The 13,533-nt window shown below is 56.6% G+C and overlaps 2 protein-coding genes across 4 annotated transcripts in view; one reads left to right on the top strand and one right to left on the bottom strand.

The window, feature by feature from the left end:
• The first annotated feature begins 3,146 nt into the window (after positions 1-3,146).
• GPX4 (glutathione peroxidase 4) lies at positions 3,147-5,315 on the top strand. 2 transcript variants are annotated; one of them, XM_080935312.1, is made up of 7 exons: positions 3,147-3,273; positions 4,055-4,149; positions 4,232-4,376; positions 4,485-4,636; positions 4,823-4,847; positions 4,930-4,989; positions 5,061-5,315. In XM_080935312.1, the coding sequence occupies exons 1-7, from the start codon at positions 3,190-3,192 to the stop codon at positions 5,091-5,093; spliced, it is 594 nt and encodes a 197-aa protein (XP_080791438.1). In that variant the 5' UTR covers positions 3,147-3,189; the 3' UTR covers positions 5,094-5,315. The 2 variants fall into 2 exon arrangements, with proteins under 2 accessions (XP_080791438.1, XP_080791439.1); XM_080935313.1 differs by lacking the exon at positions 3,147-3,273 and adding an exon at positions 3,564-3,849.
• Positions 5,316-5,973: 658 nt separating this feature from the next.
• Positions 5,974-13,533, bottom strand: part of SBNO2 (strawberry notch homolog 2) — a 44,414-nt gene continuing 36,854 nt past the window's right edge. Inside the window, exons 15-32 of one of the 2 annotated variants that reach the window (XM_080935719.1) lie at positions 12,850-13,026; positions 12,670-12,767; positions 12,222-12,301; positions 11,204-11,386; positions 10,826-10,995; positions 10,251-10,382; positions 9,920-10,055; positions 9,727-9,839; positions 9,526-9,597; positions 9,336-9,444; positions 9,107-9,181; positions 8,872-9,015; positions 7,783-7,877; positions 7,615-7,710; positions 7,394-7,525; positions 7,227-7,303; positions 6,930-7,120; positions 5,974-6,838 (exon numbers count right to left, since the gene is read on the bottom strand). In XM_080935719.1, coding sequence (XP_080791845.1) covers positions 6,390-6,838; positions 6,930-7,120; positions 7,227-7,303; positions 7,394-7,525; positions 7,615-7,710; positions 7,783-7,877; positions 8,872-9,015; positions 9,107-9,181; positions 9,336-9,444; positions 9,526-9,597; positions 9,727-9,839; positions 9,920-10,055; positions 10,251-10,382; positions 10,826-10,995; positions 11,204-11,386; positions 12,222-12,301; positions 12,670-12,767; positions 12,850-13,026 — 2,529 coding nt within the window. In that variant the 3' untranslated portion in view covers positions 5,974-6,389. The remainder of the gene's footprint in view (positions 6,839-6,929; positions 7,121-7,226; positions 7,304-7,393; positions 7,526-7,614; positions 7,711-7,782; positions 7,878-8,871; positions 9,016-9,106; positions 9,182-9,335; positions 9,445-9,525; positions 9,598-9,726; positions 9,840-9,919; positions 10,056-10,250; positions 10,383-10,825; positions 10,996-11,203; positions 11,387-12,221; positions 12,302-12,669; positions 12,768-12,849; positions 13,027-13,533) is intronic. The other variant, XM_080935720.1, reaches the window with a different exon arrangement.

Here is a 13,533-nt window from a genome sequence, read left to right as displayed (position 1 = left end):
TGTTTATTAAAGAGAACATGATACACACCTTTGATCCTTGGGCTGGTTTGACTCTCAACATTTGCACAGTGAGAAATCTCTTACGGATCACTGAAGGGAAAATTCCCCAGCACACCTGACCGGTTCAAAAGCACAAAGGAACAGCCGGCAACTTCAATCCTCTTAGCTCCGTGCTTCTCAGCCTTCCTAACGCTGCGACCCTTTAATACAGTTCCTCATGGTGTGGTGACCCTTCCCAAGCATAACATTGTTTTCATAGATGCTTCATGGCTGTAGTTTTGTGACTGTTATGAATTGTAAATATCTGGTGTGCAGGTGGGCTAATAAGGAAGGGCCTCTATAAAAGGGTCTCCAAAGGGGTCTTGACCCAAGGTTGCCTGGGCTTACATAGTTTCACAGCCCCAACTTTGATCTGTTAAACAAGTTTGATAGAGGCAGGAACCCCTAGGCTGTTTGGACAGAGCGGGAGATTTACAGTTTAAATATAATCTCAGTCATTTGGATACAGACTCAGGGCCTGTAACCCCGTCAGAATCCCGCCCTTCCTGAGAGTGTCTTTGAGGAAAGACAGGACAGAATGGCCGCAGGACTCCGTGGGCTGACTCTGAAGTCCAGACTGTGTAGGGAGCAGCTCTGATCCCTGCCTCCTGTTGCGATGGGAATGAAGCTTAACTGAGAATCTTAGTAACAAAGCTGAAGGCTGTTCACTGTTCTCTTACTTGGCTGGGGGCAGCCTAGCCCAGCCCAGCCTAGCCCACTCCCTTAGCAAAATTCCACTTTGCACAACTTAATCTTTCTTAAATGCTTTTAGCAGGCCATTCAGGACGTCAATTTCTTATTCCCAGGGTCCCCAGTTGGTGGCTGTGCCTCTGTGTTTCAAGGTCTTTGGGAAGCAAGAGATAGGAATCTCCAAGTAGCTGAAGCCAACCTGGGAAAAGGGGAGAGACCTGAAAACAAAGGTGATTAGAGACAAAGGCTGGGACTCAGCCTCATGTGTAAAATCTGGGGTCCATACCCAGCACCACACAAAGATCTGGCCTAAAAGAATAAACAAACCAGTCATCATCCCAGCTCTCAGGAGGTGAGGTGGGAGATCAGGAGTTCAAGGTCATCATTGGCTACAAAGCGAGTTCCAGGCCAGCCTGGGCTATATGAGACTTGGTCTCCAAAATAAAGGTAAAAGCCAGGCTCTGTCTTGGTCCTTCTTGGAGCTGGTGCTTCTTGCGGTGGCTCAGACCTTCATTTTCCAGCTGGTTAAATTGGGGTCACTTGGGAGAGGCTGGCACTCCACAGGCAGATCCTTCGCAGAGCCTGCAGCTGGGTTTCTCTGAGAGCCACCTTCAGCCCCAGCCCTGGGTCTCTTTCTCAATCCTGCCTTTATCGAGGTTAACAGTAGCCCAGCAACATGCCCTGTGAGGGTGTGGCTCTAAGCCTTTGGGCACTGGTATTTACAACTTAAGCTAAAGCTCCCACACGTGGTGTGCAAGTTCCTTAGAGGACAAGTCACCTAGTCTGGGGGTTGGGAGGAAACAGCGGACTTCCTTAGTAGAAGGGGCCCCCCGGGGCCACTGAATACCTATAGAAAAGGATTGTTCAAGAACGTGTCTGGACAACCCAGATCGCTAGTCATCTTAACCTTCTGGGGTCTGCTCATGGTGTGTCTGGGACTGGAGCAGAAGGGACAGGCTCCTGAGGTAGCTGCAGATGGTCTCCGGGGGGTCAGAGAAACAGGGAGGATTTAAGGGATTAGAGTCCAGGGGAGGGAGCATTGGACAGGAAGCTGGGCTGAGGAATTTCTGAGTCACTCCTGTGACACAGGGAGGGCAAAGGGCCCGCAGTGCTGGGCTGAGAGGTGTGCGGCCTGCACAAGTTCACAGTAAAGTTGTATGGAGGAACTGTGGGGCCTTTAGTTTCTCACATAGGTAGGTCCTCAAGACCTGTAGCTTCTTTTATGTGGGCAGGGACCTCTGAAGTCATATAGTAACTGTGTATGTGTCTCTTGTGTTTCTGATAGAGGGTTCACTGTGTAGCTCTGGCTGACCCGGAACTTGCTTACTAGACCAGGCTGCCCTCTCAGCCTCCAAGGGCTGGGGCTTAGGGTGTGGCCACCAGGCCTATCTATGTCCTCTCACTGACCACAGGCCTTTGGCTGACCTGACTTATTATTACAAGAGCATCCTTCTGCACCAGTTTGCTTAGGTGCTGTGGTTTGTAGACCTGTTTGCATGGCATTGGCTTTTTCACCAAGCCCTCTTACCACCCCCTCAAATCATCGCCTTCACATGAGTCAGTATCTACAAGGATCAGCCCCGGTGTAACCGACCTATCATCCTAGTACCCAGGAGTCTAAGGCAGGAGGATTGCTGTGAGTTGTAAGCCAGGCTGAACTGTAAAACTAAGGAGGAAAGCTACATCTGGGATTTGGGACTCAGTGGGTTGAGAGCCCTCACTCATATGCTCCAGATTCTGGGTTCCATCCCTACACTGCATGGCCTCACACTTTTGTCATTCCAACTCTTAGGAGGCGGAGGCAGGAGGATCACGAGTTCAAAGTTGTCCTGGTTACATAATATCTTAGTCTAGCCTGAGCTACACGAGACAACCTCTAAATAAAACAGAAATGAAAGGGAATGTGGGGACTGGCAGACACCCGCGATCCCAGCACCCAGGAGGCTGAGGCTGGAGGCCCAGGGGTTCAAGATCTTCCTCTGTTACATCAACAGTTTAGGCTAGCCTGGGCTACATGAGATTCTATTTCCAGAAGACAAAAGAGACTCCTGTATTCAAAGGGGCTGTTTAGGGGGATAACTTTGCTACGCTTTCTATTTCCAGGAGCTCCCCAAAGCGCCCTGGCATGGCATCCTACTCTCCTGCTGGCAACCTCGCGGATAACTGTCTGCAGCCCTCCAACGCGTAGTCCGCGTGGATGCGGCTCCCGTTTCTCGGGCTTTCCCATCACTGAGCATGCGCAGTTGCTGACAACAACAAACTCGTAAGCCCAGCCCCGCCCAAGCCACCCCTCCACTCAGGCTTCCCATTGGCTGCAGTGGCCTCGCGTCTTCAGCGCAAGCGCTTCCAACTAATAAAAGACGTCAGTGGGCGTGCCAGAGGGCGGGCAAGCCAGACTAGGCCTCGTACGTCCATTGGTCGGCTGCGTGAGGGGAGGAGCCGCTGGCTCCGGCCGCCGAGATGAGCTGGGGCCGTCTGAGCCGCTTATTGAAGCCAGCACTGCTGTGCGGGGCTCTGGCTGCGCCTGGTCTGGCAGGCACCATGGTGGGTTACTGGGGACCTGGGGGATCGCGGGTCGGGGCAGGGTTCGGAGTCGGGTCACTGTATCCAGGGTGGAGATCGGGGGTCATGGGATTGGTTAGCCCGAGTAGGGGGCACTCAGGTGGAAGAGCGAAGTCCGATAGGCATCCCCGGGGCTGAACAAGGCCAGGCCCTGGGGGTGGGGGGTGGGAACGGGTGTCGGGGATCGCAGTAGCGGGCTCTGACCTGGTCACGCGCCCCTCCCGGCCTGGTGCGTCACAGTCGGCGGCTCCTTGGCTACTGGCTCTTTGTCCCCGCGCTGTGCTTGGGACGCACAGACCGGCGGGCATGGGCCGCGCGGCCGCCCGCAAGCGGGGACGCTGCAGACAGCGCAGGGGATCCCCGGGAGGCCGGCGACGGCGTGAACTTGGACGCCAAAGTCCTAGGAAGCGCCCGGGCCCTCGGAGGAGGAAAGCTCGCGCTCGCCGCCGCAGGAGGGCGCGCCCTCGCCGGATGGAGCCCATTCCCGTACCTTTCAACCCCGGGCCTTTGCTACAGGAGATTCCCCAGTCCACCTACAGTTCCGAGTTCCTGGGCTTGGTGTGCGGCCAGGGATAACCCTGCCGTCCTCTTCCCTGGTGGAATATTCTAGGGGTGTCCAGAGATCTTTTCAGGAGGACCCGGAAGGGGCGTAGTTAATGGAAGGAGGAGGAACCTTGAGACTTCAGTGCCCCTGGACTTTTCCTTAGCGATCCTCTTCCCCTGGGGGACCTGGGATGGGACACTCGGTTTCCCTGTTTTACAGTGTGCATCCCGCGATGATTGGCGCTGTGCGCGCTCCATGCACGAATTCTCAGCCAAGGACATCGACGGGCACATGGTTTCCCTGGATAAGTACAAGTGGGTGTCTGGTCATGCGGGCTAGCTGGTCTGAAAATGGGACTCCTGACTGTGGCCTCATTCCCACTCTTTCTCCCACTAGGGGTTTCGTGTGCATCGTCACCAACGTGGCCTCGCAATGAGGCAAAACCGACGTAAACTACACTCAGCTAGTCGATCTGCATGCCCGATATGCTGAGTGTGGTTTACGAATCCTGGCCTTCCCCTGCAACCAGTTCGGGAGGCAGGTGCGTGGCTGTTCCCAAGCAATGTCCCCCCCGGGGGGGGGCTGTGTCAGTGTGTCTCTCAGTGTGCTGTGTGGTGCACCTTCCAAGTGAATCTGTTGCTGCCTGCAGGAGCCAGGAAGTAATCAAGAAATCAAGGAGTTTGCAGCCAGCTACAATGTCAAGTTTGACATGTACAGCAAGATCTGTGTAAACGGGGACGATGCCCACCCACTGTGGAAATGGATGAAAGTCCAGCCCAAGGGCAGGGGCATGCTGGGAAAGTGAGTGGCCCCGGGGGTGGGGGGATGGCTCTGGACCAGGGTAGGGAGCAGGTGCCAGTTTTCTGTTTGTTTTGAGGGGGCTGTCTCATTGTGTAGATCTGCCTGCCCTGCTAAAGTGCTGGGATTAAAGATGTGCCCTGGCAGGTACCACTTCTAACCCGCACCTCCCCCCTCTCTCTCACACAGTGCCATCAAATGGAACTTTACCAAGGTAAGTGGCTTACAATGTGGGGTGTGGCCCATCCCTCGGTCCCCCCACTCCTGTCCTGTCAACATGTTCCTGTGTCTTCCAGTTTCTTATTGATAAGAACGGCTGCGTGGTGAAGCGCTATGGTCCCATGGAGGAGCCCCAGGTAAGCACCTTTGCCAAAGCAGCTGTGTGCAGTTGCTGAGAGGCTAGTCTGAATGAGTTGTCTCCCTACAGGTAATAGAGAAGGACCTGCCGTGCTATTTCTAGCCCTACAAGTGTGTGCCCCCACACCGAGTCCCCCTGCCCTGTGACCCCTGGAGCCTTCCACCCCGGCACTCATGATGGTCTGCCTGAAAACCAGCCTGCTGGTGAGGCAGTCCTGAGGACCTGGCGTGCATCCCTGCCGGAGGAAGGTCCAGAGGCCTGTGGTCCTGGGCTCGAGCTTCACCTTGGCTGCCTTGTGGGAATAAAATGTAAAAATGTGCTGCATGTGTGTGTGTCTGTGGGTCAGGACTGAGCACGCGGGGGGGGGGGGGGGTGTCAGAAGGCAAGGCCTGTGCTCCGGACTGCAGGTGGCAGATCTGGGTTGGAGGCTCCCAGGTCCCTGCTGATCTCAAGGCTCTGCCCAGGCCACCTGGAAGGACCTCAGTGTGGGCAGGGCTGTTTTAAGAGGGTGGTAACCTGCCAGGAGGCCTGAGGTCCGGGACACCCAACCTGAGTCAGGGTTGCCGAGGTGCTGTGTGTGCAATGCATGTGTCTGTGTGTAAGCTGTCCTGTGTTCTCTGTGAGGATTGTGGGGTGACTGCCTTTAGTGGGTTGAGCTGGGCCTCGGGCAGGTAAGGGGGTATCTTTTGGTCTGAGTCTCTCCACTTCCCTCCTGGACTGCTGGCCTTTTCACTCCCTGTGGAACTAAGTGACCCTAGGACTATGTACTATGTATATCAGAGACCTGCCTCCTGTCCTTCTTGCCATCCCTTCATGGACTTGCTGAAGACTCTGTAAGGCCTGGAACTGCAGCTGCCACTGGTCTGGGATGAATCCCATCTCCTTAGTTTGTCCCTACCAGCCAACTTGGGACAGGTCCCAAGTGAGTGGCAGCCTCAGGTCCCCCCTTCCATTGCCCTGTAGGCCACAGCACACTGGGAAGTAAGCAAAAGGCACATATATTTTAAAAAAGATCTTTACATATGTACATGAGTTCATTATAAATACATAGAAACCAGGGCCCACCGGCTGCCCACAAATTCTGGGGCTGGGGAAGGGCGAGTGACAATAATTTAGGGGGCAGGGGATTGCATATATTAACGGGGTTTGCCCCGTGGAGCCCCCATAGCCAGCAGGGCCCGAGCACCGATTTCCTGAGTTACCAGCTCTCTGGGACAACCAAGCCCCACAGCTTCTAGGATGGGCGTGGCTGTAGCAGGGGAGGCACAGGGGCTGCACACACCACTGGCTGGGAAGGCACTGTGGCCAGGCACCCTCAGTAGTCATGGGAACCTCTGCCGAGGAGCCCATAGGCCTTGCTGCCCAGTTCAGTTGTGATCCAGAGGCTGAAGTAGCAGCCTAAGAGTTTGGGAAGGGTGGGCTGAACTGGATGACGCTCTGCCGCTCTGTGCCCCCGCCACCCACGCCCACCAGAGGCGCAGGGGTCTCAGTGGGCCCTGCACGCAAAGAACGGAGCATGTCCTCCAACACTTCCCTGAAATTGATGTCGCAGCCCTGGTGTGCCAGCTCCACAGGGTTGGTAGCAGGGTCCCTAGAACCCAGCATCAGAGAGCTGGGGTCTGGGGGTGGCAGCGAAGGGAAGGCGAAGCGTGGAGTCGCTGGGAAAGCCTCAGCTGGAGGACTGTAGGTCAAGTCCAGGACCTCACCAGGGCCGCAAGGAAGTGTAATCGCACGCGGAGTGGGTGGGCGCGCAGCCAATCCATGGGTGTTGCGGCGCTTCACTTCTGCGTCCATCAGCTGCAGTTCCTGCAGTACGCGGTGAACGCAGCCCTCCGGGATCTTGATGCCTGTGGTGGCCCGGACATGCAGTCAGGTTTGCCTGAGGACCATACTTGGGAACCCTTTCTCCAGGGACCCCACACCCACTGCCCCACTCACCCACTTGCTTCTTCTTGTCCTTGGTCTTGAGGCGCACAATCTGTAGGTAGCTGCTACTGCTGACATCCGCCATGACAGCGGCGATGCGGCCCCACACGCGCAGCAGCGCCCCGCACAGCATGTAATGGTGGCGGAGGCGCAGGCCCTGGGCGCAGCACTTGCCCTCCTGTGCCAGTCGGCAGCGCTGGTTCCTGTACCAGGGGACCACTGGTCAGCTCGCAGAGTGCACTTTCCCAGCCCACAAGGCCCTGGGACACTGGGCGCCAGCTCCGCCCTCCGTGTGGCTTCCGGACTCACCAGGTGGTGTGGCTGCAGTGCTCCAGGGACAGGGCATAGCTGCTCTCCCAGGGTTCCCGGGCCTCTTCTGCGGTGACCTGGGGAGGCAAGCCTACAAGTTAGCAGGGGAAGAGACTCTGACTCCCCATGCATTTCCAGCCTCCAAGAGAGGGAAGGCCCTTCCCTACCCGGTGGAACTTTCGGCACAGGCTGTCCAGGGTCTCCAGCTGGCTCTGCCGGCCGATGTTTGGCTTGTACACGGTGAAATACTCACCACGATTCTGTTCTGCCAGGAGGCAGCTCATCTTGCTACCTCGTACCTAGGAGCCAGAGTAGTGAGGTGGACGGCCACCGGGATCTCTGGGTAGGTGGCTGGCAGGGTACTGCTATCAGGAGTGGAACCACTCACCTTGTAGGAGAGGTAGAAGCCATCATAGGGGCCTTTCAGCTCTAGCGACCTAGTGAATGCCTCTTCCCACTTCATACCGCGGTCCACGCTAATCTGCTGTGGCAAGTGGGGGTATTAGTAGGTTTGGAGGCTGGAGTTGGGGCTGGTGCTGGGTGGCTCCCTGCTCACCTTATAGAAGACCACCTGTCCATCCTGGGGGTGCCCAGGTGCCAGGAACACCTGCTGGCTTTCTTCATGTATCTCATTGATGCCAGGGGCCAGGTCTGAGGAGAGGGGAGAAGTCAGGGGCCACGCTGAGGGAGCTTCTTTTCTGATATACCTCTTAAGAGGTGACTACACCATCACTGAGCAGAGGAACCAAAAGCCTGGGGGTCAGATGTCCTGTGGGTGGGAGCCAGGTAACCCTCTGGTCTGGGGTCCCTGGTATCCTACTGTTCAGTTACCCAGAGGGACTGTGTATGTGTGTGTGTTTTAAAAGATTTGTTTGTTTATTTATTTACTGTATGTGAGTACACTGTAGCTGTCTTCAGACACACCAGAAGAGGGCATCAGATCCCATTACAGATGGTTGTGAGCCACCATGTGATTGCTGGGACTTGAACTCAGGACCTCTGGAAGAGCAGCCTCTTAACCACTGAGTCTGTCTTTCTACAAAAGCGTATTTGCATCTGTGGATCTGCACATGTGCAGAAGTCAGTCTGCTGGAGCTGGAGGGTTGGGCAGTTGAGGCACAGGGTGAAACTTGACTCTGTCCTCTGGAAGAGGGGCAAGTGATTTTACTGTTGAGCTCTCTCTCCAGCCTCTCTATTCTGTTTGCTTTGAGAGGACCTCAGGTAGCTCAGGCTACCCTTTAATTTGATATGTAACAGCTGAGCCTGAACTTCCGCTCTCTCTGCTTCTGTGAGTGTTGGATTGACAGGCAAGTGCAGCACACTCACAAGTGACCACTTGTCTTCAGGGTCTAAAACCTAGAGCCTCTGTCCAAGGAGCACACCCTGCAGGCCACATGCAGTCGAGGCCGGCTCTTAGTGCAGTCTGACAAAAGGACAAACCTCTGCCCTCTGTGCTGTGATTGCACTGTGTGAGTCTCAGGTGTGAGTCTCCCCAGGTGACCACACTGAGAATGTCAACCAGCCCTCTTCTGTAGCCATGCAGTGATGGGCTTCACATAACGGACAGTGAGCCTCAGATGCCACCAGGGCTCCAATGCACCCTGGGCACGGGGGTGTACAGTCCAGCTCTGCCCTTGAGGCTTACCCAGAATGCCCATGTCATATCTGCCCTCCTTCTTGTCTATCTCGATGAGGTGGTCGAATGTGTCGGAGAAATACTGGAACAGAGCGTTCTGTTTGTGTACCTCCAGACCAAGGATACGGTTCAGGAACTTGGTGATGGAGCAGTCTGTGGGTGAAGTTGGGTTTCAGACGGCTGGCATCATCCTCCCAACCGCCCCTGGATCATCATCTTCCTAGTATGTACTTCCGGAACTCACCCTTTTCCACATCCAAGCACCCTGAGCGGGACTCGCGGCTGCCGATGCCCACAGACAGCAGGCCCTGCTTCATGTCTGCAAAGAAGACCCGACCCTGACCCTGGGGTCCAGGGTCCTCTGCCCAGCCCTCTCCCTAGAACCCCACCCACACCCAGTCCCCGAACCCTGACAGAACCAGCCCTGTTGTAGTCCCCATGCTTCCCAGACACATTCACAAGCCTTGGCTCACCCCGAAAGAAGGCGGTATCCCCTCCCGGGTAGCCCTGGGGCAGGGGCACCCTGTTGTTCGTTTGGCCCATGATCGTGGCAAGGACTCGGCTGAGTGCACGGGCGCCGTACTGTGGGGCAGATCAGGTGAGTGAGGACAGGGTAGAAGGCGCCTTCCCTGCATGGCGACTTCCTCACTATCCTTGACTTACCTTGTTCTCAAAGTTGTACTTGCTCAGGTCTCGGGACTCAGTGGCGCGCCGGTCTCCATGGGTCAGGGCGCCCTATCAGGGTAGTGAGAAGCAATTTGTGACTCAGGTGCCAGCATACCCCAGCATATCCCAGCATACCTGACCCAGGCCCCACCTAGCAAGGCTTCAACCCCAGTCCCTTCCCAGGACTGGCCTGCTCACCAGACTCTCCAGCCGCTTGGCCACAATAGAGGCGAACCTGCGCTCCCCTGCCAGCTCGGAGATAAGGAAGACATACTCAGGTGCTGAGACCTGGTTGGACCTGTGGGTGCGGCCTGAGGGCAGAAAGGCTCTAAGAGACTGCGATGGTGAGTTACAGGGAAGGGGTAACCTGGGCCAGGGCTAGGGGCCTCACCAAACTGCTGAATGGCACGGTCTGCGCTCCAAGGCAGCTCCAAGGTCATGTGCACCCGGCGCCTCTGGTTCTGGACTCGACGGTCGGCTTGGAGGGAGACACCAGAGCTGGAGGCCTCAGAGATAATAGCCACGAGCTGGAAGTGGGGGTGAGATGGGTCAGGTGCTTTCGGCCACCCTCCTCACTACTCAGCTCTGGGTACCCAGGGAGAGAGTTACACACCTACAGGAGTGCGGGCACATACCCACTCCCACCTAGCAGCCATTTACTTCCAGAGCAGTGTTGGGAGCAGCCCTACCCCCAGCCCCTGGCTGTCCCACACAGGCCCCACCTTCTCGCCGCTCATGAAGCGCTGTTTCTCCCTGAGGTTCACATGGTCGATAGACAGTCCCTGTTCTGCTCTTGACTCAAACACCACTGACCCGTCGGGCCTCGATACCACTCGGCCTTTCCTGCCGGTCATCTGTGGTTGGCAGGAACGAGAAAGACGTCCCCCCGCAGGGTGTCAGTGTGGCGGTCCAGGGGCCCAGTGCACTGTGTCCTTGTTTGAGGTACAAGGTGGCTCTGCTGGGACTCTTGGTTTCCAGTGTGGCCTCAGCAGCCATGAGGATTCCTGCCACTACCAAAGTCTTTGTTTTTGGTACTTATTTTCATATATGTGTGTGTGAGTGTGTGGCATGCATGTGCTGGTGCCCTCAGGTCCATCTGGAAGAGCAGGAAGTGTGCTTATCTGGCGAGCCCTCTCTCTAGCCCTTTTTCTTTTTTGAGACAAGATCTCATGTAGACCAGGCTGGTCATTGGGGGTAGGTATGGAACACACACACGACACTCCGCAGCCAGGTTCTGTCCCTGTCCCCAGGGATTGACATAGGGCCCTCAGAGCTGTCTATGGGCCGCGAGGCTCACCTCTGCCACACACTCGGGGCCCCCGAGCTGGTGGATGAGCTGGTCCAATGTATTCACTGGCAGCTCCCGGCCCAGCGCTCGCACCTTGGCCAGCAGACCCTGTTTCAGCCGTTCCACCCGCTCCAGGACACCAGGGCCCTGCTGGTCTCTCTGAATTGGGCACAAGGGACCTGGGGGTAGGGCAGAGGGTCAGTGAGGTAACCTTGCAGGACCAGGGTGAGGAGAGTCACAGCAGGGGAATGGAGGCCCACGGGTACAGCGGTCACTCTACTGTGTTTGATAGCATGGGATGTAAGCCTCAGTTTTCCCATCTATAACAAGGGTATGTGGTAAGGTCCTCATGTGGTTCTATCTGCTGCCTGGATGGTGGAGACTCACCCCGGTCATCTGTGGGGGCGTCTACAATGAGCACATCGTCATCTACCAGGGACTCTGGGGATGAATTGAAGTCGCTATCCAGGCCTGCATCTGACTCTGTGCTGCTGCCATCACTGATGCGGATAACTCCTGCTGCCTCCAGTGCCAGTCTGGAAGCCTTGGGGCCACGACCCCGAGGCCGTCCTGCAGGGAGGAGTCATGAGTCAGCTCTCTGAAGTGGAAGCTGCACAGGGGGGTGAAGCTGGGGTGGCAGGGAAGAGAGCAGGAGGGGTGAGGCCAGGAGGTGGCTTGACTCTAATGATGGAGGGATGCAGGCACCCGCTTCAGAAGGGTTGGCTTCTGTGGGCATGTGTCTTGGATTCCTCCCAGGAAGCCCTTCAGCCCCTCCTCTGGGCAGTGTGGGGTACCATGTCCCCATCTCCAGCCCTGATGGTTTCATGTTTGGACCCAGTGGTAGTGAGAGGTTCAGACGCCAGAGCCTCCTCAAAGGTCAAGTTCAGTCACCTCATGTGACAGTGCTGTGGGTTGCCAAACAGCACTGTGTGGAGGGTGAGAGGGCCTGTGAGTGTCGTGGGGAGCCTGGAGTGGAGGAGCCTACACTCCCTCACTGGGAGGACTGTGAGTGGAAGGTAAGGAGGGCGCATGCGCTGACCTCAGTGCTCCGGGCACGTGCAGTGCTTATGGTTGGCATGTGCACAGCCGAGCAGCACCCAGCGGGGGCTGGAGCTGGGATCTGTGCTGCTGCTGGGGTCCCCAGGACCGAAGCTAGTGGGAGCTGGATGGACAGGCCAGGCAGCCTGAGGTTGGTGTCTGCCAGGGTTTTGCCCCAGATCTTTACTTCTCTGAGCACCTTGCAGGGAACTGGCCAGCTCTACACACATGCACCGCCCAGGGGTATCCACGTGGACACTCCCAGCTGACTGGTGCAAGATCTATAGTGGGGACAGACTCCAGGTAGGTGTGGAGGGAGGGCGGGGAGTGGAGAATAAAACAGAGGGGAAGCTGGGTGGGCATTTACGTTTCCTCTTTCCTCCTGCCCGGTCCCGCCTCCTCCTGGTGGAAGGGAAGTGCTTCTGGATCAGGGACAGGAAGACGCCTCTGCAAGGGAGAAAGGGCTCAGCACACAGGCTAGCCATGGTCACGCAGCTTCAAGATGGGTGGCAGGACACAGTGGCTCCAGGTTGGGGTCCCCTGGGCAGGGTCAGCAGGAAGGAGCCTCACTGGGGGGATCTGAGGTGGCTCCTAAGAGGGATTTGCAGGCCTGTGGATTCTAGGCCCAAGAAGCCCATGGACTGTGTTGAAATAGCACCACAGATGTCCAGGAGCCTCCTTTGGAGGTCCCAGGATCAAAATCCCATGTGGCCTCCAGACCCACAAGATTCCTGCATCCTGGTGCTTTTCCCCAGCTGCTCAGGGCACAGGGCAAGGCGAGGTGCCAGTGAGCCCCACTCTGCCCCATCACTCACTCTGCTGCGGAGACGAAGCAGTCCAGGCGGCCCTCATTCTCGTCCAGCACCTCTCGGGTCCGCGCCTCCCCTGTGGACTGTAGCCCGATGACCACACACTGTGGGGATGGGGAGATGGGGTGTCTGGGCCATCCGGGTTCCAGGGTGACTGCCCTTCCCCAGGCTGGCGTCTCTGCTCACCTTGTCCCTGCTCAGCTCCTGTTGCGCCAGCTCCACTAGCCGGTGCACCTTAGCTGCGATGCACAGGTACTTGAAGAAGCGCTGGTGCGCAGACCAGAACTGACCCCATAGGGACTTGCGAGACTCCAGGCCAATCCAGTCGGCTGCCTGCTGGAACACACTCAGGGCCTCGGCCCACTGCAAAAGCAAGGCCCATGCTGAGGGTGCCAGCCTGCCTCTGGCGGGGACTTGGGCGGCATGTGGGGTGAGCACCAGGGAGGGAAGGTCTGATACACAGTGAGGATGGGGAAGGCCATCATTGTTATTTGATTAAGAACCTCAGGTGGGGGGGGGGGGGGGCTGGAGAGATGGCTCAGTGGTTAAGAGCACTCACTGCTCTTCCTGAATTCAAATCCCAGCAACCACAAGGTGGCTCACAACCATCTGTAATAGATTCTGATGCCTTTTTCTGGTGTGTCTGAAGATGGTGACAATATACTTACATACATAAAATAAACAAATCTTAAAAAAAAAAAAATCTCAGGTAGCCCAGGCTAGCCTTGAGTTCCTGATCTCCTTGTTTCAGCCGTCCAGCCTCCTGGACGACAGATGTGCACTCTATGTCTGACTTACTGGGGAGAGGGCTTTGAGCTGGACATGGAACCTATGATAACCTTCAATTGCTGACCTCCTGTCTCTCCATGA

This window comes from Micromys minutus, assembly GCF_963924665.1.
Source record: "Micromys minutus genome assembly, chromosome: 22".
Taxonomy (NCBI): domain Eukaryota; kingdom Metazoa; phylum Chordata; class Mammalia; order Rodentia; family Muridae; genus Micromys; species Micromys minutus.
Note: the sequence above shows the minus strand (reverse complement) of the source record. Positions and strands in the feature narration are given on the sequence as shown.